This window comes from Molothrus aeneus, chromosome Z (assembly GCF_037042795.1).
Source record: "Molothrus aeneus isolate 106 chromosome Z, BPBGC_Maene_1.0, whole genome shotgun sequence".
Taxonomy (NCBI): Eukaryota; Metazoa; Chordata; class Aves; order Passeriformes; family Icteridae; genus Molothrus; species Molothrus aeneus.
This window is the reverse complement of record NC_089680.1, coordinates 33997354-34020952: the sequence shown is the minus strand read 5'-3', so window position 1 is coordinate 34020952 and position 23599 is coordinate 33997354. Positions and strand designations below refer to the sequence as shown.

Genomic DNA, 23599 nt, shown 5'->3' with positions numbered 1-23599 from the left:
TGGTTTATTCAATACACTGCTGCAATGTTTATTTTTTTGCCTGTCATTTTTACAACATACCTACTCCTTTGATTCCCCACTATCATTTCTTGGTAAAGATCCTGATCTTTAGCTTGAAGCGCCAATTACAAAGCCAATCATTATCTTCCTATTTGAATTTTCTTGCTGTCTCATGTACAGCTATTATTTGCTGACAATTTTTTTCTATACCTCTTCATACCTTTTTCCAGTGTTTCCTCTGTACCTTGGTATCTTGTGCCAAACTTGTCAATAAATCCATTAGCCTGTCATTCTCTCAGTCCTTCAAGACCACACAGTGTAAGAATTTCCCAAGCATTAACAAACAGATATATAATCAAGGAGTTTTGAGATACATTTTATTTATTTTCCTGTATTTTGTTTTCAGCTAGCTGACATGACAGAAGTGAATAGCACACATCTTGAACAGCTGTAACTGCACAGAGTGGGCGATGGCTGTGTGTGCTGGGGAGGGAGAACAGAAAGCAGATCAGGGAATGGCTGCTTGAAAATGTACTGGTGGAAAAAAGTGTCTAAATGGATGAATGTATCCAAAACTGAGCCAGCCACCTGTAATAGCTGAAATCAGACCACTCTACACCCTTCTCTCCACATTCTGCACCAAATGAGTCCAATGCATGACAGGAGGTGCTTAAATATGGACTTCTTATATATGGACTTCTTCTCAACAAATGTTTTCAAAATGAGCTTCTCAAATCATGCCAGATATTCAGTGTTTTGCTACAAAGTACCTCACTGATTTGTGATGGGGAAGTGCAAGCAACAGTGCTTTTCCCAGGATGGAAAATGATGTAAGCTTCTTTCTTTGTTGCTTTTAGCTTTAACTCCCTTTTAGCTACTATAGGCAATGTAGCATCCCTCTTCTGTTCCTGTAAGATAATGTTAGCAGAGCATGTGATCTGACATAGTCTAGAGGCCAGAGCAGAACAATACCGTCACTTGTCTTTGTAACTCTGGGATGATATAATAAATTTTGAGTGCCTTCTTAGATTTCAATTTATGGCATAAATTAGAGCAGTTCAGTGACTATTCTAATGTATTCCTTGCTGCGCCCAGATTACAGGGGCTGTTCTGGCAGCTGATAATAACTGAAGTGTAGAAGTGCTTTGGCTAAGCTCTATTTTTTTCCAGTCTCATCCCTAGCAGCAAAAGAAAGAAATGACAGAGACCTGCAGCGTTGCTTTTTACCACCTGGCAATTTTCTTATACATTATGAAGAATAGGTAGGAAATTAAGCAACTTGTTCTGCTATGAGGATGACACTAGAGGCAGATTCTGACAGAAAAAGGTTTAGCTTTATAATCAAGGGCTCAAGAATTATAAATAAGTCCAGGTTTTGGAGATATAACAACTTATGTGCAGAACGTGGAGTACCAAGGAGGGACTTTTTTCACTGGTTAGTTAAAATTATTTAGCTAGGTTTGGAGCAGTATATGTGTGTAATTCAGTTGCCCAAAATCAGTTTTTGCCTGTGTGTGTATATTTAATATTTCCTTATCATCAAATATCAGTATAGGCAAATTTCTGGGTCAAATTCTGTCCCTAGTGACTCTTATAATCCTCTTCCACAATAAATTAACTTTTTAAGGTCTGATCTAAATACTGATTAGAAACCACAAAAAGCTATCAGCATTGTTACAACCTAATATCCAGCATCAAAAAGAGAGAAGGACTGAGATTTGGAGAATTGTGTATCATTGTTTTTCCTTCCACTAGTAATCTGATGACCATAATAATAATAATAATAATAATAATAATAGTAGTAGTAGTAGTAGCAGTAGTCCTACTGTGTAAACTGATCAAATTAGGAATCTGAAAAAGTGGAGACTTGCATTCTGGTTCCTATTTTCATCAACTATCTACTGTTTTAATTAGAGTACATCAATAACTGGTCTGTGCTCACATTTCTCTTTCTGTGAAATGAAGAAGATAGCTATTCTGTAGTGATGCTGTGGGACTTCCTTCATTACAAAAGCTCTTAGTCTGTTTTGTTTCACAATTGGATTAATCTGGGGTCCAGGAATAAGCAAATAAGGCCCTGGTATATACTATTATATATTTATATATAGTATTAGCACATTAATTGAGGACCTGTGTTCTCAGGAAAGAAAAATAAGGAGATTTTTTCAAAAATAATATCGAAACTATATTTTAAAAATTTACAGGATAACTGGGTTTAAAAGCCATTTAGGTCCTAAAAAATGAAGGAGTCGTCCAGGAAGATTTGCAAAAGCTTTCAGATGCCTAACTTAGTTCACCTGCTTTGGTTTCAATGACTGAAAGCTTGGTCACAAATCCCAATGTCGATGCCCGTTTGAAACACTCAAAGGGACTTCTGTTTGCTGCAAGACCACAACTAGGCATCCATAGCCTTCTGCAAAATGGTACGAAGACCATGGTAAAACTGCTGCCATAAACTGCCGGTAGCTCCGTTTTAGAGGAAGTGAGGGGCGCAGAAATCCCTTATATAACGTAAAATAGCTGCTCTGACTTAAACCCGTGACATCGCCCGGGAGCGGAGCGTGTCTCGCTGTGCCCACGCCGAGCCGATCCCGGCAGATCCCGGGCTCTGGCACACCCGCTGCCCGCTCCGCACCGGGCTGCGGGCAGCGGGGCCGGGCCGTCAAGGTGCCGTCAGCCGCGGGACGTCGCGCTTTCCCCACCTCCTGCCTCCTTCCGCGGCGGCAGGCACCCCCCGCAGCAGGGCAGACCCAGCCCCGCCACTTGCCGCCCTCCCGCCGCGCTCCGCCGCTCCGGGCCCGCCCCCCGCACCGCTGGCTCCGCCCGGCCCGGCCCGCCCCGCCCCGCCCGCCCGCCGGCGCCGCCCGCTGCCCAGAGCGCGGTGCCTGGCCCGGCCCGGCCCGGGAGCGCCGCTGCCGCGCTGCGCTCGGCGGGGCGGGGAGCGCGGCTGCTGGTGGCGGGGCATGCGGGCGGCACGGCTCTGAGCCCCGGCCATGGCGGAGAAAGTTTCGGCGGCTTCGGAACGGGCGCGGGGCGCCGGCCACGTCGGCTCCTCTTGCTCCGGCTCCTCCTCCGGCTCGGAAACTCTCTCCGAGGAGGGAGAGGGCGGCGGGGCGGTGACGGCCCCCGGCGGGGCGACGGCTTCGTCGGAGCGGGCGATCCCAGGCGGGCGGGCAGAGGACGACGCCTCGCTGGAGGAGCGGGATGAGGAGGTGCGCGGGGTCGGGGCGGCGGCGGCTGCTTCTCCGCCCTGTGCTCCGGGGCCGCGCCGGGAGCAGCGCGGCCGTCCCGGGGTGCGAGGCGGCGGTGACCCGCCCGCGGCGGGAGCGGCTCCGCGCCCACCTGGGGACAGCGCCTTCGCCTCAGTCTCCCCGGCTCAGCCCGAGACGTTCTTGTTTCTGCTCGGCCGGCTCTAGCCCTCTGGCTGCCGATAATTGAGAGTTGGGGGTTTTTGTACGGAGAGTGGATTTTTTGTTTTAGGAGAGCTTGTTTATGTGTGTGTGTTTTTCTGTTTTTCTTTTTTTTTTTTTTTTTCCTATCCCCGAGCGTGTCACCTTTGGAAAGCGCCGCTCCAGAGCAAACTCTTTAATGCCAGAAGGAAGTGATGGGCAAGCCCCCACACTACAGTAATCCCTTGGTGAGAGCTTATGATATAGGCTGTGGATCATGGAGGAGCTCTGTGGGTGATAGATCTATATACCGTGATACGCGTTTTGTTCCCTTTTCTCTCCTGATCCAGCTACAATACCTACTAAGCACTCTTAAGACAAAACAGCCACCCCACAATGTTACAGTAAAACAACCTTTTTGGGTCTTGAGACGGATTTTTAGAAATTATTTTATTTATTTCTTGTTGCATGATTCACACTTCTTAAATCTATTTCAAGCCATGACCCCAGCCAAGTGCATTGTTCCGTCTCACTGCTGCTTTACTTTGCTTCGGTGCATCATCTCTTGTGTGCCTTACTTACGGTCTTTTGTTGTGGTCAACTTTTTAGTTTGCTCTTAGGTGGCGTTTTTTTATTCTGTGCCTTTATGCAGCTGGATGTACAAAGGTTTTTTTTGAGAAACCTTGCATTTCTAGAGGAATATCTGTTAAGCTGGTTGAAGTTATTTTCAACTAGTTGGGCTGTGGTTGTCAGGAATGTTTCCCTCTGCAGTAATGGCTTTTTATGTAGCTCCTGTTTTTCTTCTTTTCCTGGTGCATCCTGTAAATTGATACAACTGTAGGGCAGCATGATGAATTGGAACTGAATATACCTTTCTGTATCTCCCTCCTTTTTTTTTCTTAAATACTCAAACTCAGACCAGGTTCCTTGCTTCTTTCAACTGCATGAGCCCCTGAAGAGTGGAATGTATTTGCAGTGAAATGCATTTACGGTAGGAGTAGAATGAATGTTGATATATCCACTTTTTAGAAAAATATATATAGATGTGAACTTGCTTTTTTGCTGAACTGGGTAAGAGCTCCATGGCTGCTGTTTGTGTGGAGCACACTGCTAGGTGATTAAGATAACCTGCTTCTCGGCAGGAATGATACATGTGGGCTTGGGGCTACGCTTACCACAATTATGCGGTGTCTGAATGGTTTAGTGCTCTGTTGGTAAGCCTGCATAAAAACGTGTAGAAATTTACAAAGTCTGTCTGTTCACTTAGCTAAACTCGGAGCTGCTGGCAGACCACTGAATTTCTGGTAGAGGCTTGTTATTTCTGTGTATGCTTTGGAGATAAATTACAGGCATCTTTTGAGTTGACAGTTTAGAGAAGGTAAGCCCGAAAATAACTCAACATTGCAATCATGGAATTTTGAAATTCTGTAAGGGCAATCTGATATCTCACCATCAGTTAGCAGTGCTAGAAGATAGCAGCTTAAACTCAAGTTAGTGTTGTGGTGGGAGAGTTTGCTTAGAATATGCAGCATTATTCTGTCCCCTTTATTTCCCTTTTGCTAGATTCCCTTATTAGCCAAAACCAGATTTTTTTTTTGCCTGTTTTTTGTGCATTGATTTTGCCCATCCTTCCATTTTGGTGTAGTCATTGTTTGCAGCTGAATTTCTGCCTACCTGCAGAACCACCTGGCAAATCCACCTGTATAATTTATTTTTTGTGCAAGGACACCACAGTGCATTACAGTGCAGAAGTTAATTTGAAACTGAGAGAGCAGCTATTCACAGTGGAAAAAAGTAAAGGCTGAGGTCCAGGATGTACATACAGATGAATTCAGGCTTACTTAAAGTGTCACGTGCTGAAAGTATCCCATTGAGAGAAGTGCATGAAGATATTGTTTTTGCATTGACATCCTGTTTAATTACTGCCAAATAATGAAATGTTGGCGTTCTCTGTGATTTTCTGTTACTGAGTTCTTTTAGTTATATAGATCTCCAGTGTGATCCTGTGCTTGCAGGTTCACCATTTCTCCTCTTGCCCTGTCCTTGTTCCTATTGCCAGCATAGCAGAATTGAATCTGTTGTCACAGCTGTTCGGTATCCTTCAGACAGCAGTGGAACAGATTGTCCTGCTGCCTCTATTTCTACTTTAGCTGTCAGTAAATTCTTCTAAGTCATGACATAGGTTTCCAAACTAAATAAATGGATAGTTAGAAAACATGGAGATTTTCCCATACGCATTACCATTTCATGTGGTATTTCAGTAGAACTGTTTCTCGTTCTGTGACGTTGTATAAGACATCATTGACAACTTGAACCAGTCTCCTCCCGGATTTCTTTAGATTAAACAGCCCCAGTGTCATTCATCTTCTCCTGTAGAATGTGTTTCCAGACATCTGATCATTCTCATTGCTGTCCTGTATACTCATTCCTCCTGGTTACATCTGTCTAGAAGTATGTTGTCAAAAAGCAGGATGTCACACTCAGATTTACACCTTGCCAGATCTGCTGAACAGAGAGTTTATTTCAGAGGTTTCTGAAACACTGTTGTTTTTTACATACCCCAGACAGTTAATTTGCAGTTTGTGGTCAAGTTATGAGTTTTATGTCGTTTCCTGAAGAATGATATGAACATTTCTACTCTATGAAAAAGTGGTTTGTCTCCCCACCTCAGTGAAGAAAGCTTAATGCTGCTGTCTAGAGTAGGTCAGCTTCTTTTATGTTCAGAAATTAGACTGAAAGCATGATAACTCCTTTTCTGAGTATCATGTCTGAAAGAGTTAAATCCTGGAGGGAAACAAGGAAGGAAAGGGTGGGAAGAGATGGTACATCACTTTTTTTTTTCTTCCCTGTTGTCATTACTTCATCCTACAGTTGTGTAAACTTCATCTTAAAAAAAAATCCAAAAAAACCCACAAAATACCTGAAGAAAAACGGTCCCTCATTTCATGTAGTCAAGAACAAGTAATAGTTTACAAGATTACAGTCATCAGTTTCTGAAGTGTTTTTGATGTTTTACTTGAGATGTTAAGACACATGAGAGTTAAATAAGGGTTTGACACCAACATCTGAGAAGTGCTTTGCTTTTGGAACATTTGTGCATTGAAGTGCTGTGGGTAGCGAGCACATAAACACAAATGAATTCAAGCAGATTATTTGCCTATGCTCTTCTGAGGTGAGTGGCTAACTGCTGACGGCAGGCAGGATGGGATTGCATGGTGAAGGGCACTCAAGAACAATACTGCATAGATGATGGGTCACTGCATTTCTAATGCCATGTGGTTGGTTAGTTTTTTTTAATTTTATCCTTATTCTCGTCAGAGCTCTTTGCTGGAGAGAGTGTTTTGCAGACTATGAAGAGAAGAGTTGTGGCTGGACAACAGTATGTTTTCTGTTGTAATCTGTCTGCTTCTGCTCTCTGTAAGTAGTCAATGCTGGACTGGTATTGTGGAGGGTAATGGACATGGAGGATAGTAATTTTGATGGTGGTTTTCAAATCTTAGTGAGTGTTTTATAGGGGAGCTGAAAGCTCATTTGGTTTGACCTTGTTTCTTAAGAGGAGAAGGAAGGCAAGCAGTGGATTCCTTGCTTACACCAGTATTGTCAAGGATCTGAAGGTTAAATTGTGTGTCTTGGAGTTGCGTGTCTTTTCCATCACTTTTCCATAAACCTTGTCACAGTAAGTATACATGGCTTACCAAAGCAGAATAACAAACCAGGAAGAATCAGAATTCTTTCAGAATCATACCTTGCCATATAACAAAATGTCTGAAATGGATCTATAAGCTTCTGAATCTGCCAGTGACTTCTGAATTACCATAGTAAGTTCTCTTCATTATTCTAGATGCTTGGAAAAAAACTCCCTTAGAACCTAAAACCATTAAAACCTAAAACCTCAAACCATCCACAAAAAATGGGGAGGGGGGGGGGAGATACTGTATTTTGTTCTCAAATAATTCCAGTTCTTGCTTTGTAAATTCAGTGTTTGGCACTGAAGTGAAAATTTGAGTCTGTAAGAGTTGAGATGAGCAGCATGACAAGATGAGATTTCTCATGAAAAATGTCCACGGAGCTTTGAAGTTGATTGTTGCACATTTTCTCCTACTATCTAGTTAGTATGTATTGTGTATTAAAAAAGATATCTCACTGCACAGAGTACAAAACCTTTTTCTATTGTGGCTAACTCCTCTCCTGAATCTGCCTTCTTGCTGTTCATGTTGTGATCTGTTGCAGCTTCATGAGGACTGTGTGGTAAGAATTAATTACTGAGAAGCTAAGATTTTGTTATTAGAGTATTCATAGCAAGGTGAGGAGTGTGATAAAGAATGTATTGCTCTAGAAACTACGCTTTCACACATTAATCTTTCAACATATGCCCACTGGGAAGGTACAGTCCCTTCAGCATTACAGATTGTGTGCCATATCTTCACCCCAACAAAATTGTGGTGCTGTTTGGGAGAGGGGTGGAAATCAAAAGACTTTGGGGTAAAATAAGCAGTGTATAAAGTGATGGCAATGTAATGGAGGTGGTGATAGTTCTGGCAAAATGTCACTGTGACGTAGCTAGAAAGTAGTATTTTTGTTACTTCTTTCCATTCCTGCTTATCCTGCTGCAGAAGCAACCATGGGACATTCGCAGGCGGTGTGGCACTTAGCACATTTTTTTCCTCTAATTGTTTCAGGCATTCTTGTCTCTTAACAATGATGGATTCTTCCCTGTTGTAGCACACGTGAATGATAAAGCTAGCTAAAGATGAATAGCCTAATTGCTGAAGTATGATCTTTAGTTCATATTAAAGAATAGTCATGCCATAAAAAGAATTATTCTTCTCAGGGTTAAAATGCATGTGGTGGGATTAAATAAAACAGTCTAGTCTCGAGCAGCTGCAAAACTGTTATTGTGTCATGTCAGCCAGACTAACAGCATTGCTTTTGGTTTTTTAGCTATGTTTGTGGTAAGTTACCTATAAAGTGAAATACTTGACAATTTGAGTGAGTAGGGCTGTCTCAAGAGTCATGTAAAAGACTTCATTGATTTGCTTTTAGTATGAAGAAAATGTGTGTTTGTCTACTGCTTTAAACCTTTCCTGTGCAGGATAGGCCTTTAAAGGTGCCTGCTGCTATGTTCCCTTATTGTCTCAAAAATCCTCTGGGATTGGAGGACATGGAGGGACACATGGTTGAGGGATTAATCTAAAACAGCTGTGTGTGCTGCTTGATGTTTGAGAATAACGCTACAGTAGTAATGTTTGCAGCTCTCTGGAACTTCTTTTCAAGAATTTGATGGGTATAAATATGCCTATAACCAGAATATCTATCTGTCTTCTCACTTGGAATAAGTGAGAAGTGAAGAAGCATACATTGAGTTGCATGTCTTATTTTTTGCACCAGAACTATTTAGATATTTAAAATTCTGGAAAGAGGTGGGCGAGGAACTGATAATTACAGCCTTCAAAATCTGAACAGTTTGCAAAAGTAGTTGAGAGGCCCTTTTACACCCTTTAGATTTTTCAGACTGGTGGACATAGTCCCGAGGCTAATCTTCAGTATCCCTTGGTGTCTGTACATCCAGCTGTGAAACCAAATTTAAGAAATGTCTTTTTTGAAAAGCTGCAGCTCTGTAGAAGGAGTACAGCCCGAGTCCAACATAGTCTGCTGCCTTTGACAGTGTGTTGGCTAGCTGTAAGCTGCTTTGAACTGAATGTTGGTAAACATAACAAGGTGTGTTACTCTTGTACTATCAGGAAGCTCTATATGATGGGGCTACTTTGCCAGCAGTAACAGCTTGTGTAAAGTTGACCTTGTAGAAGGGAATAAGAGAATCTGAAGTCTTGAGGCACAAAATAAAAAGCATGGCCAAGTACAGTGTAAATGAGGAGGTCCTTGAGCTAGGAAGCTGAGCAGCTAGGTAGCTTTTCTTCTGCAATGATTTGTGCAATGGGATAGCTTCCCTCTTAGTTTTGTCACAAATTATGCACTCTGTTCTCCACTCCCAAAGTACAACTGTGCTCAAAGGTTGTAGTACTGAAGCATTAATACATATTGAATACTTGGTTTCTGATCCTACTGTTCTTGTTAGTGCCTAGAGCTGACAAACATTACTAGCAATGCTTTTCTGTACAAGGCATGACAAAAAGATTTACCATTCCTTTAGAGCAAAAATCTGGAATGCAGAATTGGGAAATTTAGGAATAAGGGGTATAAAGACTCTGAAAAGATTAGTAATGAGAAAGAGTCCCTGCAGTTTTTAAATCTTCCTTCAGTGAAATTGCTCTGACACAGGGCTGGAGGTTTTCTCTTACATCCATTATGACGAAGTAGATGCCTGTTGTTAAGAATTTCAGTAATGCAGAACTGTGTTGCTGGGCTGGGATCTCACCTGCTCAGGCTTTGTCTTAAGAGAAATACCAGTCTTCTTAACAGCTTCTTTAACAGGGAAAGAGGAAAGAAGGAAGAAAATTTTTGTTTTGTTTCTAGTTTGGTTTTTTTGGTTGTTGTTTTTTGGTATGCCCAGCAGTGTTCTAGCATATGTTGGGAGCTTCTCAGTGTTATGGTATCACCAGCAGTACTGTGCCATTGCTAAGCTCCTTTAAGAACAGTGATGTGGGCTTGAAATATTCTGCAGTCTAAAACCCACGAGGTCCTACTGCCAAATTTTATGATTTGTTGCTTCAGCCTTCAGATTTTTCAGATTTTTTTCAGTTCTTCTCTTGCAGCTGTGGTGTTTAAAATTGTTTTTGAAGCTTTATAATCATTGGGTGGTGTTGGGTTTTAAGCTATGTGAGTTGTGGGAGACTGGTGCTTAAAGTCATAAAATGCTGGTAGCTCTTTTTTTGTGATAGAGTGAAAGCAAAAAATTGAGGACAAGGTAGCTGAAAAGGTGGGAAACATGGGAATGTGTTGGCAAATGAGCTGTGCTTTGAAATCAAGCCAGGAACCTATCTTAGCTTTTGGTTTACTGAGCTAAGTAAGGTTTTATTTACACTTTGCTACCAGATGGGGTGCCCTCATCAAACCTTCTGTCTGAAAGACTCTGGCTCCAGCCAAGGAGCAGTGGGATGAATGCCTTGCCCTCCTGCACAAATGTATCTAAGCTGATGAACTTGCGCTGTTCAGAAGTGAGCTACAAGTACCTCAAGGGTAAAAGTGTAAGTGTTCACCGTACAAACAGCCTGGCTGCCCTTGCCACAGGTTTCTTTACTGAGTAACTTAAATATCTAGTGGGAACCAGGGATGAATGGAAGACTTTTTTCTTAATGGATAATTCACAGAATTCACAGAATGACTAGAAGGTTGGAGGAGACCTTAAAGATCATCAAGTCCAACCCATGCCCTGACACCTCAGCTAAACGATGGCAGCGAGTGCCACATCCAGTCTTTTCTTCAACACATCCAGGGATGGTGACTGCACCACCTCCCCAGGCAGACTACTCCAGTAGTTTATCACTCCTTAGGTAAAAAACTTTTTCCTGATATCAAACTTGTATTTCCCTTGGTGCAGCTTAAGACTGTGTCCTCTGGTTCTGTCATTTGCTGCCTGGTGAAAGAGACCAACCCCCACCTGACTACAGCCACCTTTCAGGGAGTTGCAGAGAGTGATAAGGTCACCCCTGAGTCTCCTTTTCTCCAGGCTAAACACCCTCAGCTCCCTCAGTCGTTCCTCACAGGGTTTGTGTTCCAAGCCCCTCACCAGCCTCGTTGCCTCCTCTGGACCTGCTCAGGTGTCTCAAGGTCCTTCCCAAACTGAGGGGCCAGAACTGGACACACCACTCAGGGTGCTGCCTCACCAGTGCCGAGTACAGGGAAGGGTGACCTCCCTGCTCCTGCTGGCCACACTGTTCCTGACACAGGCCAGGATGCCACTGGCCTGTATGGCCACCAGGGCACACCGCTGGCTCATGTTCAGCCGGCTGTTGAGCAGTACCCCCAGGTCCCTTTCTGCCTGGGCACTGTCCAGCCACACCATCCCCAGCCTGTAACGTTACTGGGGGTTATTGTGGCCAAAATGCAGGACTGGGCATTTGGACTTGTTAAACCTCATCCTGTTGGACTCTGCCCACCCATTCAATCATTCCAGGTCTCTCTGCAGAGCCCTCCAACCTTCCAATAGATCAACACATGATCCCAGCTCAGTGTCATCTGCAAATTCACTAATGAAAGCCTCAATCCCCTCATCCATGTCATCAATAAAGATATTGAAGAGGACTGGCCCCAGCACAGACCCCTGAGGGACACCCCAGTGAGCAGCCCCCAGCTGGATGCAGCACCATTCACCACCACCCTCTGGGCCCGGCCATCCAGCCAGTTCCTAACCCAGCACAGAGTGCTCCTGTCCAAGCCGTGGGCTGCAGCTTTTCCAGGAGTGTGCTGTGGGAGACAGTGCCAAGGCCTTGCTGAAGTCCAGGTACGCAACATCCACAGCCTTTCCTGCATCCACCAGGCAGTCACCTGGTCATAAAAGGAGTTCAGGTTGGTCAAACACGACCTGCCCCCCTAAACCTGTGCTGGCTGGGTCTGACACTCTGGCCATCCTGTGAGTGCTGTGTGCTGACACTCAGTATAAACTGTTCCATAACCTTACCTGGTACAATCTGGCTAACTGGCCTATAATTAACAGGATCCTCCTTCCCATCCTTTTTATGAATGGGCATCACACTGGCCAGCTTCCAGTCCTCTGGAACCTCACCAGTGAGCCAGGAGTGCTGGTAAATGATGGAGAGCAGCTTTGCAAGCTCATCTGCCAGCCCCCTCATCACCTGGGATGGATCCCATCTGGTCCCATGGATTTATGAACATCCAAGGGGCTCAGCAGTTCTCTGACTGCCTCCTATTGTATAATGGGGGGACCATTCTGCTCCCTGATATCGTCAAGCAATCCAGGAGGACAGCTGTCCTTAAGGCAAGTCTTCTCACTAAAAACTGAGACAAAGAAAGCATTAAGCACCTCTGCCTTCTCCTGATCTGTAGTAACAGAGTTCCCTTCTGTGTCTAATAAAGAACAAAGGTTAGTCTTACTCTTCCTTCTGCCATTAATATGTGTATAAAAACATTTTTTGTTATTCTTTATAAGTTGTCATTTTAAGTTCAAACTGAGCTTTAGCTTCCCTAATTTTTTTTACATACTCTAGCAGCCCTTTAAATACTACCTAAGAAACCTGACCCTCCTTCCAAAGATAATACATCCTTTTTTTATTCTTGGGTTCCTCCAAAACCTCCTTGCCCATCCAGTCTGGATGTTTGCCTCGTGGACTTGTCTTTCAGCACATAGGGGTAGTCTGTTCCTGTGTCCTCAAGATCTCCATTTTGAAGCATGCCCAGCCTTGCTGAGCTCCTTTATTTTTAAGGTCTACTTCCCAAGAAACTCTCTGAATAAGTCTCCTGAGTAGGCCAAAGTCTGCCCTCCGAATGTCCAATCTAAAATCCTTATTAATGTTCCTCTTGACTTCACCAAATATTGAGAATTCTATAATTTCATGATCACTATGCCCCAAGTGGCCTCCAATCGCCACATCTCCCACCAGCCTATCTCTATTTGCAAATAACAGATCTAACACAGCCCCTCCCCTTGTGGGCTCACCAGCTATGAGAAAAAGTTGTCCTTCACACACTCTAAGAACTTCCTGGACTGCCTCTTTTCAGCTCTATTAAGTTCCCAGCAAATGTCTGGCAAGTTGAAATCGCCAGAAAGAACTAGGGGTGATGATCCAGAAACATTCTCCATCTGCTTATAGAATGAATTGTCCACCACTTCTTCCTGGCTGGGTGGACAATAACAGACTCCCAGTAGGATGTCAGCCTTGTTGGCTTTCCCCCTAATTCTTGCCCATAGGCATTCAACTTCGTCGTCATTAGTTTCAATACCTATGGCATCCAAAGCCTCCCTAGTATAAAGGGCTACTCCTCCACCTCTTCTCCCTTTCCTATCTCTCCTGAAGAGGTTGTAGCCAGCCAGTGGAGCACTCCAGCCGTGTGAATCATCCCACCACATTTCCATGATGGTAATTTCATCCTTTGGGCCTGCTTCCAGGGAGCCCAGCTGCATCCCCTTCCCCCTTGAAACCTAGCCTCTCAATGAGTTCTGCCAGTTCACAAGCTAAAAACCTTCTGCCCTTAACAGGGAGATGGAGCCCATCTGGTTCCAGCAGGCCAGGTGCTTTAGAAGTTACCCCATGATCAAAGAACCCAAAATTCTGCTGTTGACACCAACCCTTGAGCCACTTGTTGACAATGTGGGCTCTCCTATTCCTTTAGTCATTTTTCTCTGCCACCAAAGGCATTGAGCAAAACACTACCTGTGCTCCTGCCCTGTCAACCACTTGACCCTGTGCCCTAAGGTCCCTTTTAATTGTCCTGACTCTCCTGTTTTCAAATTCATCACTGCCAGCCCGGAGTATCAGCAGTGGGTAATGATCAGAGGGCTGAATTAGCCCAGAAAGTCTCTCAGTAATATCTCATGCCTGGGCCCCAGGGAGGCAGCAGACCTCTCTGTGGGGTGGGTGCAGTCAACATATGGAGCCCTCTGTTCCCCTCAGAAGGGAATCACCCACCACCATTACCCTTCTTTCCTTTTTGACGTTAGAGATGGTGATCCTTCTCACAAATGAATAATAATTGGGAGGCTCACTGTGCAGATAATTTTCTTCTAAATTATCTGTCTGGCTCTCCAGGTCCAGGGGTTCACCTGTTCTAAAGTGACATCTGGCTTGGGAGTGGGGGTTGGGAGGAATTTTTCTTATTACCTCCTCAAGCCAGTACCCTCAAGTAGGTACTTCCACTCCTCTTCATCTGCCTGGTGCCCTTCGATTGTCTGACAGTGGGAGTTATGGGGGTCCTCTGACTCTTGGTGGGCTTCCCTCAAGGATGGAAGGGCTGAACTCCACCAACCTATCTCCCTTTCACTTTCCGTGATATTCCTTAGTCTTTCAACTTCCTCCCTAAGCCTGGCCACTAGTAAAAGGAGATTGTTCACCAGTTCACACCGCAGGCAGGCTTCCTCTGCAACAACCCCTGAAACCACTGATAAGCTCAAACAGTCCGCACAGGAATGGGTCTGGACAGACCTTTTTGGAGGGTTCCATCTGATTACATACACTCATACTAACTAGAGTTTTGGATTGTGTACAAACTGTTACTACCAGAAGCCCTAAAACCTACCAACCAACAGAAACACCGCAAACAGCACACAGTACACCTTACTAGCAAGAAACCCTACAGCTGATCCTGCTTGCCCTGCCTGTGTGAGCTGCTGTGCCACTCCCCTGTTTGCCGTGCTCCCTAGGGGTCTCTTAATCAGCCCACTACCCAGAGACGGAGGAAGCCCTGCCCCAGACCTCGTGACCCTCAAGCACAAGCCTGCTCAGCGTTCCCGCTCCGCGATGGAGGAAGCCCCACTCTGGTCCTGTGTGGCCCTCAAGCACACAGATAACATGTACAGTCTTAAACTAGAAAAAGAGAAATTATTTTTCTGCCTTTTTGATCAAACAACTCTGGAAGTGACTTTCAGGAGAAACAAAAAAACCCAACTACAAAAGAATCTACGAAAACCCTGTTGCAAAATTGCTAAGTGTGTGTGAAAAGAATTGATTATAGGATGGGATGAATGTATTTTTAATTTTTAGGGGGTGGTGCTTCTATACCAAGTAACAAACTTCTGTTGTGAGGCCATGCTGCCATGCTAGTGGGACTGTATAATTAATTGCACTTGGACTATTAATGATTCCATTGTTTTTAACAGCCTTGCAAGCCTGAGGAAGAGAGCTGTGGTTGAATGAAGCAGATGAACTACTGCACTAAACTGCTAATTTGATTTTTTCATTGTTACCTCAGGAAACTTTCACTAGAATGTAATAATGCTGTAGCTATGGCTCAATGGGTGCTTTCATTGTAAAGCTGTTATTCGGGCCATATAACAAAAATGCCTCGGATGACTTTCATACTGTGTTTCTGGTTTTGTGCCTAGTACATTGCAGGGAAGGGCAGGGAGAATTGTACCTAATGTATTTTTTTCTGGGCTAGCTAGCAGAAGAGATTGTTTACAAAAGGTCACAGGGAAATCCTTAAGCTCAACTGCGTCTTCATAGCTTTGATGAGTGGCTGGGCTAATGTAAAGCTTCTGGGTGAGTTTTAACTTGCTATCAGTGCTTTCTTCCCCTTCTCATTTGTTCAAATACTGCTGGTATTAACACATTATTCCACTGGAGTACACACTCCAAAGTTAAAGATGTCATTGATTTTGTTGGAACATCTCTGTAACAAGCAGAGTGCTGCATATTGAATTGGCTGTACATACATTCAGAAAAGGTGATTCTGAGTTACAGCTGAAGCAGCAAGGAGATGACCTTGGGCATATCGCTTACTTGCCATTGCAGAGCAGTGACCATCATTGACTTGCTTGAGTTGCATTGAGCTCTTGAGTTTACTGAACCACAAACCATGTGTTGGAATTATGGTGTGGGTTCAGGGTTGCTGAGTTCTGCTGAGACATCTGTATATGCTCACACTGAGTATGTGTTAAGGTAGTTGTGTGGAGCAACAATGCACTTGACAGACTGGGCTAGTGGCTGGGCTTGATGATCTTTTCCAACTTCAGTGATTCTAAGGTTCTAGGAAGGAAGACGTGAATTAAAGAATATTCCTACTGGTTTAAAATAGTATCACTGTGCTGAATATTACCTTCCCTCCTGGCAACTGTTTTTGTGGTCTCCCCCAATTTGGTGCCACCCAAACTCAGTGTGCATATTTTTAAGCTAATAGAGCTTATAACTTGTGACTGAAAACTCAGGCGACTGAAACTTCAAGAATTACATTAAAACAGCTGTAGTCCTACAGTCTTTACCCTAAAGTAGGGTAAAAATTTTTGAGGAGGAGGAGGAGAGAGGTTCGGTTAGGGTATAATAAGGTACACTTGGGGAAAACATTCTCCATGGCGTTCAGTAATTTTTATGCTTCTGATAGTATTACCATTGTGTTAAAAGAACCATTGGACACAAATTGAAGGAAAAAATATGTTAAAAATATGCAAAAACCTAAAGCCATACTATCAGGCACTTAGGCTTCTTTGAGGGTGAAGAAAAGCACATCTGAACTTTGGAATGTTGGTAGCTGCTGAAAAGAGGGAGCTACAAACCCTGCTGTTACAGTCTGCGTTACCTCACCTGCATGCTGCTCAAGAGAGCAGCTGTGCTAGAAACTGGCATTATACCATGTGCACAGCAAAGGAATAGCTTGTAACTTAAAGCAGGTAGAGACAGGTTTTATAGCAGTGGGAACTAAAGCACTTTCATTCCAGGTATACTTTCCCAATACTCATAAGTAGCATGACACTCATAAGTAGTATGTTGTTTTGACATTAAATTAGGAAAAAGTGAATTGCAGAAACTGTAGATGACAAATGTAGATATATTAAGTCATAGATCTGTCAGGAAAAAAAAAAAAAGAATTGGAATTAGCAAACTAAACATCTCTGAGGACCTGGGCTTTATTCCAGGAGAAGTTGGGAATGTTTTTCATAGTATAGGTCTGCTAGTATCTCAGCTATACCTAGTTGCAGCTATTGAAATCTTCCTGCTGCTATTATTGAAAAAAATGTATTTTAAATGCTAGTGGTCTTCTAATTACATTAATGCCTTTCCTTTTGTTCTTTCCTTTTGGGAACTTTAATAAGTTGTGTTGCAGAGAAGTTATTTTGACATTAAAACTTAATGTGTACAGCTTCTGGAAAAAGGATCCTACAGTTGTCTGATATGCAGATAGGCTTGCTGAAGAAATATTGTTTTTACAAAACAAATTAAGAAACAGATCCCTACCTACATAAGCAAGTATCACAAAGCAAGGGTAATGGATTTTTGCTGTGAAACGGTGTTGAGGGCAGTACACATTGTATGTATTTTGAGGGAAATTACTTCAGATCAACACCAGTTTGATCCCAAGATTTGATGACCTCATACACTGCCAGTTGTACAGGAGCCTAGATGTGCTTCAGGGTTTGTTAAAGGGCAGTAGAATCCTTGCTGACTTGGGTTTTGATGGTGCTGCCCCTAGATCAGGTACCTAAAGCTCGTGGTTGGTGCCTGGCCAACCACGACCTGGTTGGTTCTGGTGGGTTTAGATCTTAGGCAGCAGTTGATGCATGAGCTGTTTTTACTGGATAAACTTAAGCTGAGTGTGTCTGCAAGAGCTGCAGTTGCAGCTTCAGTGATACTGTAAACACAATAATCTCAGTTGAAATTTCTGACTGGGTGTGGTGTTTTTCATTAGTCATGAATCCCTCTGTCTTCACTGGCTATTGTTGAGGTAATGTGCTTTCATGAGAGAATTAACAGGTGGTTAGTGTTAATCCTCACTGTTTAGGTTTGAAGTTGGTAATCCACCTCCAAGATGTCTTGACTGTCTGAGGCTGTGTTTTCTATCTACCTTAATTTTTTTGAATAGGAACTTTCTTCCTATGTGTGGTTGGCCTTTGGCAGTGTCTTCCCTGTGTTTAGGTATAGTTACTTTTAAATAGATTTGCAGGTTTCCTAGGAGACAAAGCAATACCTCTTTGTGGTTTTAATCCTTTAAGAGGTTATACATACCTAAACACACACTTCCCTATACTTTACTAGGTGTGGACAAGTAGAATGTTTTGATCTCTTTTCATTTTTGATGGTATTACTAAGAGATGCTTCCTGCAGCTTAGTTTTGGTAACTGCAGTGTCTCTATTTGTTTGGATAGACCAAATAAAGCCAGTTAAGTTACTTCAGTAAACCTGTAGGCAAAAGACATTTTCATAATGAAAGATCGGTGTTTATTCTAGATATAAAGTTAGATCCTAAGATTTAAGGATTTCCCTAAAACCACACTATTTAATACATGTATATAGGAGGCAATTGGTCTTCAGTGGATTAATGATACTTATGTACTTGATGTAGAAATCTTTATAGTAAACTTTTTTTAATAGTAGAGAGTGTATATGGACAAACATTTGTGTATAAAAATGTATGGTATGGCCGCATTGATTTCTTTTGGTGTTTGGACAATTATGACTGTTTTTTTGCTGCAAAATTTCTGTAAGCATATGCATATACTTTAAAAATCCAAATAATAGGAGTAAAAATATGTGTGTGGAAATTGACTTTGAAGGGTTTTTTCCCTACAGACATAGCAGTTAAAATAATTTTGGTGTCTGCATTTGCAGGAGACACAGAAGGCAGCCTTCTGAAGTGCTTTGAGTGGTGTAGTATACATTGGTGATTGCTTCAGCACAGCTCCTAAGTGCTTGTAGTTGCAGCACGTCTCTATATGTGACTATCCACTGAAGCACTTGGAGAGCTTTTATAATAAGACTTCATCAAAACAATCATAGTCTTTTTTACTTTATTGTACTTATTGTGCATGCTCAGGTGTTCTTCCATATTGGCTCTTAAGTCAAGTGTTTTTTGTGGTTGTGTGGGCATGAAATAAAAGGTCATGTGTAATATCATGAGGAATACTCAGTGTTGGATGGAGGTAACACAAGTGCGTTGAGCCTTCATTGCTTGGCTCTCAGTTACACATAGATATGTAATGGTGCTGCTTTTGAGGCTATTTATTATCCAGCTGAAATTGTCAAAAGGAATTAAGGACTGTTTTTCTCTTCCCTTTCCTGTCCTGTGCTGTAACTGACTGAAGGATGTCTGTGCAGAGCTTGGTCTTGATGGCTGCAGACCCAGTTTGCTTGGAATGTCTATAAAGAAAAATAAAAATCTCTTTTCCTGGCAAAATGGTGAGCTGTCTGCCTTCCTTGGCTGTCTAAGTGAGAAATACAGGTTTGGGGCTCCTGAGTCCCTGCGTAAATCTCACCCTGCATTTGATGAGTTTCAGTGTCTTTCCTCAGGAAGTCCTCTTCAGGTGCTTTCCAAAGATGCAGTTGTACTGGGCACAGGTGGCCAGGTGCTGGCAGTGGAAGGCTGTAGGGATGTCCTTTGTGAGGATCAGGGCAAAAGTGTGAGGAGAGGAGTTGTTAGGGAGTGACTCCCACGCCCATTCCCAGTTCCCTTCAGTGCTTGTGAGGAAAGAGGTAGGGGAGTTGGAATGAAAAAGTTGAACTTCGAAAAAGCTTTTAATTAGTCTTTGTTTCTCATTAGCCAATAATTTAATTACCAAGAGTTTATGAGATCTCTCATAAACTGTTGAGTTTATGAGTTGTGAACTTCTCCATCTTATTTTCTCCCGTGGGTTGCTGAGGAAGGGAGTGAGAGGGTGGCTGGGTCAGTTGGCTAGCCAAGGCCTCCATAGTCTGTAGCTTATGTGTATATTGCATTTTAAAAACTTTCAAAGAAGGAAAGGGTTTGAAAAGTATTGTTACATACATTTAGGTAGGTGTAGCTCCATGCAGTTTTAGCTGACACATGTTGGCAGCTGAAACCTGCTCAGTTTACAAATACAGTTTTTTTCCTTTCCTGAATGCAGCTCTATAAGCTCATGCTGGGTTTACAGTTAAATACATTTAATACTTCAAACATCACCTTTGGAAACTGATGCTGGGCTCTTAGTTTCTCTGTTGGAAAGTTATTTTTTCTATAAATATACCCAGTGATCTGGCCATGTAGTAATGCCAAGAAATTAATTCAAACTTGTAGTAATATCTGCAAATCTTATGAATAGTAAAGTTGAAACAAGTTGATGTCTTGTCTGAAGAGCTGTTGGAAGTGGCCATTGATGTTAGTTTCCAAATGAATCCTGTTCAGCCATCAAAATAAGGTGTGGATCCATACATGTTTTGTTACTGGAAATAGATATGCAGTCATGTCACTGCTTCTTTAAGGAAGAGTTGTACCTTATTTCTTTATACAACAGTATTTTTAGAACATCACTTAGGTTATGTGTAACATGTTTTTCTAGCTTCCCTCTTCTACCCACAAAGTTCCTGAATGTGTATAGGGAAGTGGATACTGCTGTTGGCTGAGTACTGTAGAGCTGAGCTTAGGTTCAGGTACGAAACTTGAACACCTATCCCTGTAGCAGCACTACAAGGTATGTCTGTCAGCTGTCATTATGTAAGAAGAAAAAATCTATGTCATTTGAAAGCTGCTAAGAGTAAACATCAATACTGATTTCATAATACAGAGTGTTATATTTGTAACATCTCCAAAGTGGGTTTACTGTGTGAAATGGTAAGACTGTTAGATAATTTATTTTTTTTCTAGGGGGATCCTTTCATTTACTATGTATTCTTGTCCCCTTTCTACAAGTTGAGAGAGTTGAGAGAGCTTTAAAAATCAAACCACTCTTTGTATTGTACATTTTTATTTCAACAAATCTCTGTGAAAACATGTTGAATTTGTCAGAGGTGGATATTATAAGTATCTTAAGAGTAGGAGATGTGGCCGGGGAACATAGTATTAATTGAAACTTTTTTTTAAAGTAATTTTAGCTTTATGAAGAAAGATTGCCAAAAAAAGGCCTTTAATGTGGCAAAAGCTGAAGGTTTACCTGTTCTGAAGCTAAATTCATTGGTCATTCATTCATCTTATTGTCAAGGGTTTAAAACCTTTTTGTCATCTTAAATCAGCCTTTTTAATAAATATATATGTTTGTGAGTTTAGATTTGAGTTGCATGGAGGCCAGAATTGTGCTGCAATTTTATACAAAAGATTGAAAATGCCGTAACTAATTGGGTTAAGGTATTCTGTTCTCTCAACAGGTGTGCTCTTAGGAAAGGTACAAGAAAGCCATCTCTTTTTCCATTGTTTTCTTGGTTATAAATTGCCTTTCTGCAGGAGGACAAGGGCAGATTTGAAAGAATGTTCCAGTGGTAAGTTAAGGAACCTGCAGTGCCAGATGGGTGTTGAGGTTACCTGTGGTGGTGTGCAGCACACTGGCCTAAGGTTGTCCAATTTGATGGCTAGATTCCACGTTTATGTGGCATGATGAATGTGTGTGGCCATGTACCTGGAATTGTGATTTGCTGCCTTCATTTTGTTACTCTGTGCCTGGCTTCAGCCTCGAGCACTTGCTAGTATTGCTGATTTATCAGCTCTATTATAGCCCTGGTATAGGTTTAAAACTGTGCAGAATTGTTTTTGTAGACATGGCTTTTTTTCTTCCCTTTATTTTTTTTTCTCCACACTAGTTGCTGCTACTTTTATTTTTGATGGGCCAGTAATGCTAGTTTCTTTAGAAAAATTATGTAAGCTATTTTCTAAGCAGTAACATTATTTTAATGAGGCTTCAGTTGCAGAGGTGTGTGTGTTCTGTTGGATGCTGAAGCTGGTTGCCTTTCTTCCAAAGATAATTGTACAAGTGAACTGCTTTCAGAAATAAAGCAAGGTGTAGCTTGACTACTTAAAAGCAAAGAGGAAAAAGAATAGTTTGCTTATTTGCACTGACCTAATTTAAAGATTTCCATGAACACAGCTAGTTTATCTGTGATGTCAATAGCAAGTTCTTACATACATATCCAGAAGGTAGAAGTAGATCCTTGAGGGGAAGAAATGCTGATGCTAGCAGACATTTTGCTTTGAAACTCTTTAGAGCTGTGAGTCTGTGTATTTGTATGAGCAACCTGAAGAAAAGTGAAACATGGGAATCTTATAAGGGTTGTGGGTTTAGCTTTTTCGGAGGTTATCTGTTTTTGGGGGTTTCTTGATTAATTTTTGAAGCTTTCTTTTGTACTGTGGAATTACTTTCCAGAATGTGGATTAGCATGTCACTTCTGTAGTAGTCATTTAATCTGCTAAAGAGCTACCATGCACAGAAGTCTTTTCATAGAGGCATTATGCTTCTAGTGAGACCTTGTTCTTTGTCCTTTAGTTTGACAGTCTGAAACAAAACAACTCCTCCTAGCCTGTTTTTGTGTGTAGACCAAGGAGGAATATATTTATTTTCTGTATTCACTGTTCTAGAAGAGGATGATAAATTTTGAATGCAAGTCAGTTAAGTTTTAGTTCCAGGTATCAATACAGATACTGAAATCGCTGCTGCTCTTTTTTTCCTCTGACTACTAATGTCTAATGCTTTCCTAGGTACTAATGTCTAAATGGAACATCCAGATTTTTAATCACACCAATAACTGTCTTGATTTGTAAGGACAAAGCCTTATTAAGCATAAAGATGATGTACAGTAAAAAAGCTTGTTCACTAAGAGCCCACTGTATGAATGACATTAAATTGACTCTGAATAGTGACATTCATGGGCTGCTCCTTCAAGAGCCTGCTGAACCTTTGCTTCTTCTAAGTTTCAGTACTCTGGTATAGCTGCTATTTTGGGTTTCAGTTACTAAAGATTATTTACTATTGTCACTGGTTTTTGACTGCATTTAGTAAAGAGAAGAGGGGAAAGAGCTGTGACCTAACTGCAGGAATTTCCACAATTCTCTTGTAAGGATTGTTGACTGGACATGTCTGCAATGGCCTCATGACTTTAGGAGGAAAGGGAAAGCTGTTTGCCCAGTTTCATCTGTTCAAGCTGGTTTTAGTTGAGGAGACACTTTGGTTATTTGAGATATTGGGCATCTATCAAGCCAGCAGCTGAACTGAAGATTGTTCCAGGAACTTTTCTTTTGCATTGCAAAGACAATACCCATAAAAGAAGAAACAGAAAGAGACTGCTTATAACAGAAAGAGACTGCTTATAAAATTTCTGAGCTCTCAGATTGATTATGTTGCCAAATTTGTCTCACTATTTGAGAAAGTATACTGATGTCCACTAACTGAGATTTTCTTCCTTGTATTTCTGTTCTCTGCTTACCCAGACACATTAGTTTTCTTTTTCAGCTGTCCTTACTCAGTATCCTTAGATTAAGATTTTGCCAGTATGTATGTCACCCAGGGTTTTGGATGGTGGCACTTGTTTCCTAATATTATATTGTTTCCTTCCTTCCTTCCTTAAAGGGAAGTTGATGGCTGTGTTAATAACCTGCCATGAGAGGACATCTGCCACCTCACTCACCCTCAGCAATAATACCCTTCAGCAACCCACTGAGGGTCAATGTCCTTTTCCCTACCACCCCTGGGAAGTCGGTGAGATTTATTACCAGGAAAAAAGCCTGTAATGAATTTGTACTGTACTGGCACCACATCCAAGGGATCCTGTCCATGACGCCAATAAAATGTTACAACTCACTGCAGAAGGTGAAGTTAACACAGATTGTTATTAATTGATCCCTTGGGGTGGATTAGAGTGAAATGACACTAAATTATCAGTGTTTATAAGTACACATTTGTAGGGTTTATTATAGAGCAGTTTGATTGC

At 42.1% G+C, this 23599-nt stretch overlaps 1 protein-coding gene across 1 annotated transcript in view; it reads left to right on the top strand.

Annotated features, from left to right (window-relative positions):
• The first annotated feature begins 2993 nt into the window (after nt 1–2993).
• The window catches only part of LOC136569366 (microtubule-associated serine/threonine-protein kinase 4-like), an 81431-nt gene continuing 60825 nt past the window's right edge, over nt 2994–23599 (top strand). Inside the window, exon 1 of the mRNA XM_066569761.1 lies at nt 2994–3212. Within this exon, the coding sequence (XP_066425858.1) occupies nt 2994–3212 (219 nt within the window). The remainder of the gene's footprint in view (nt 3213–23599) is intronic.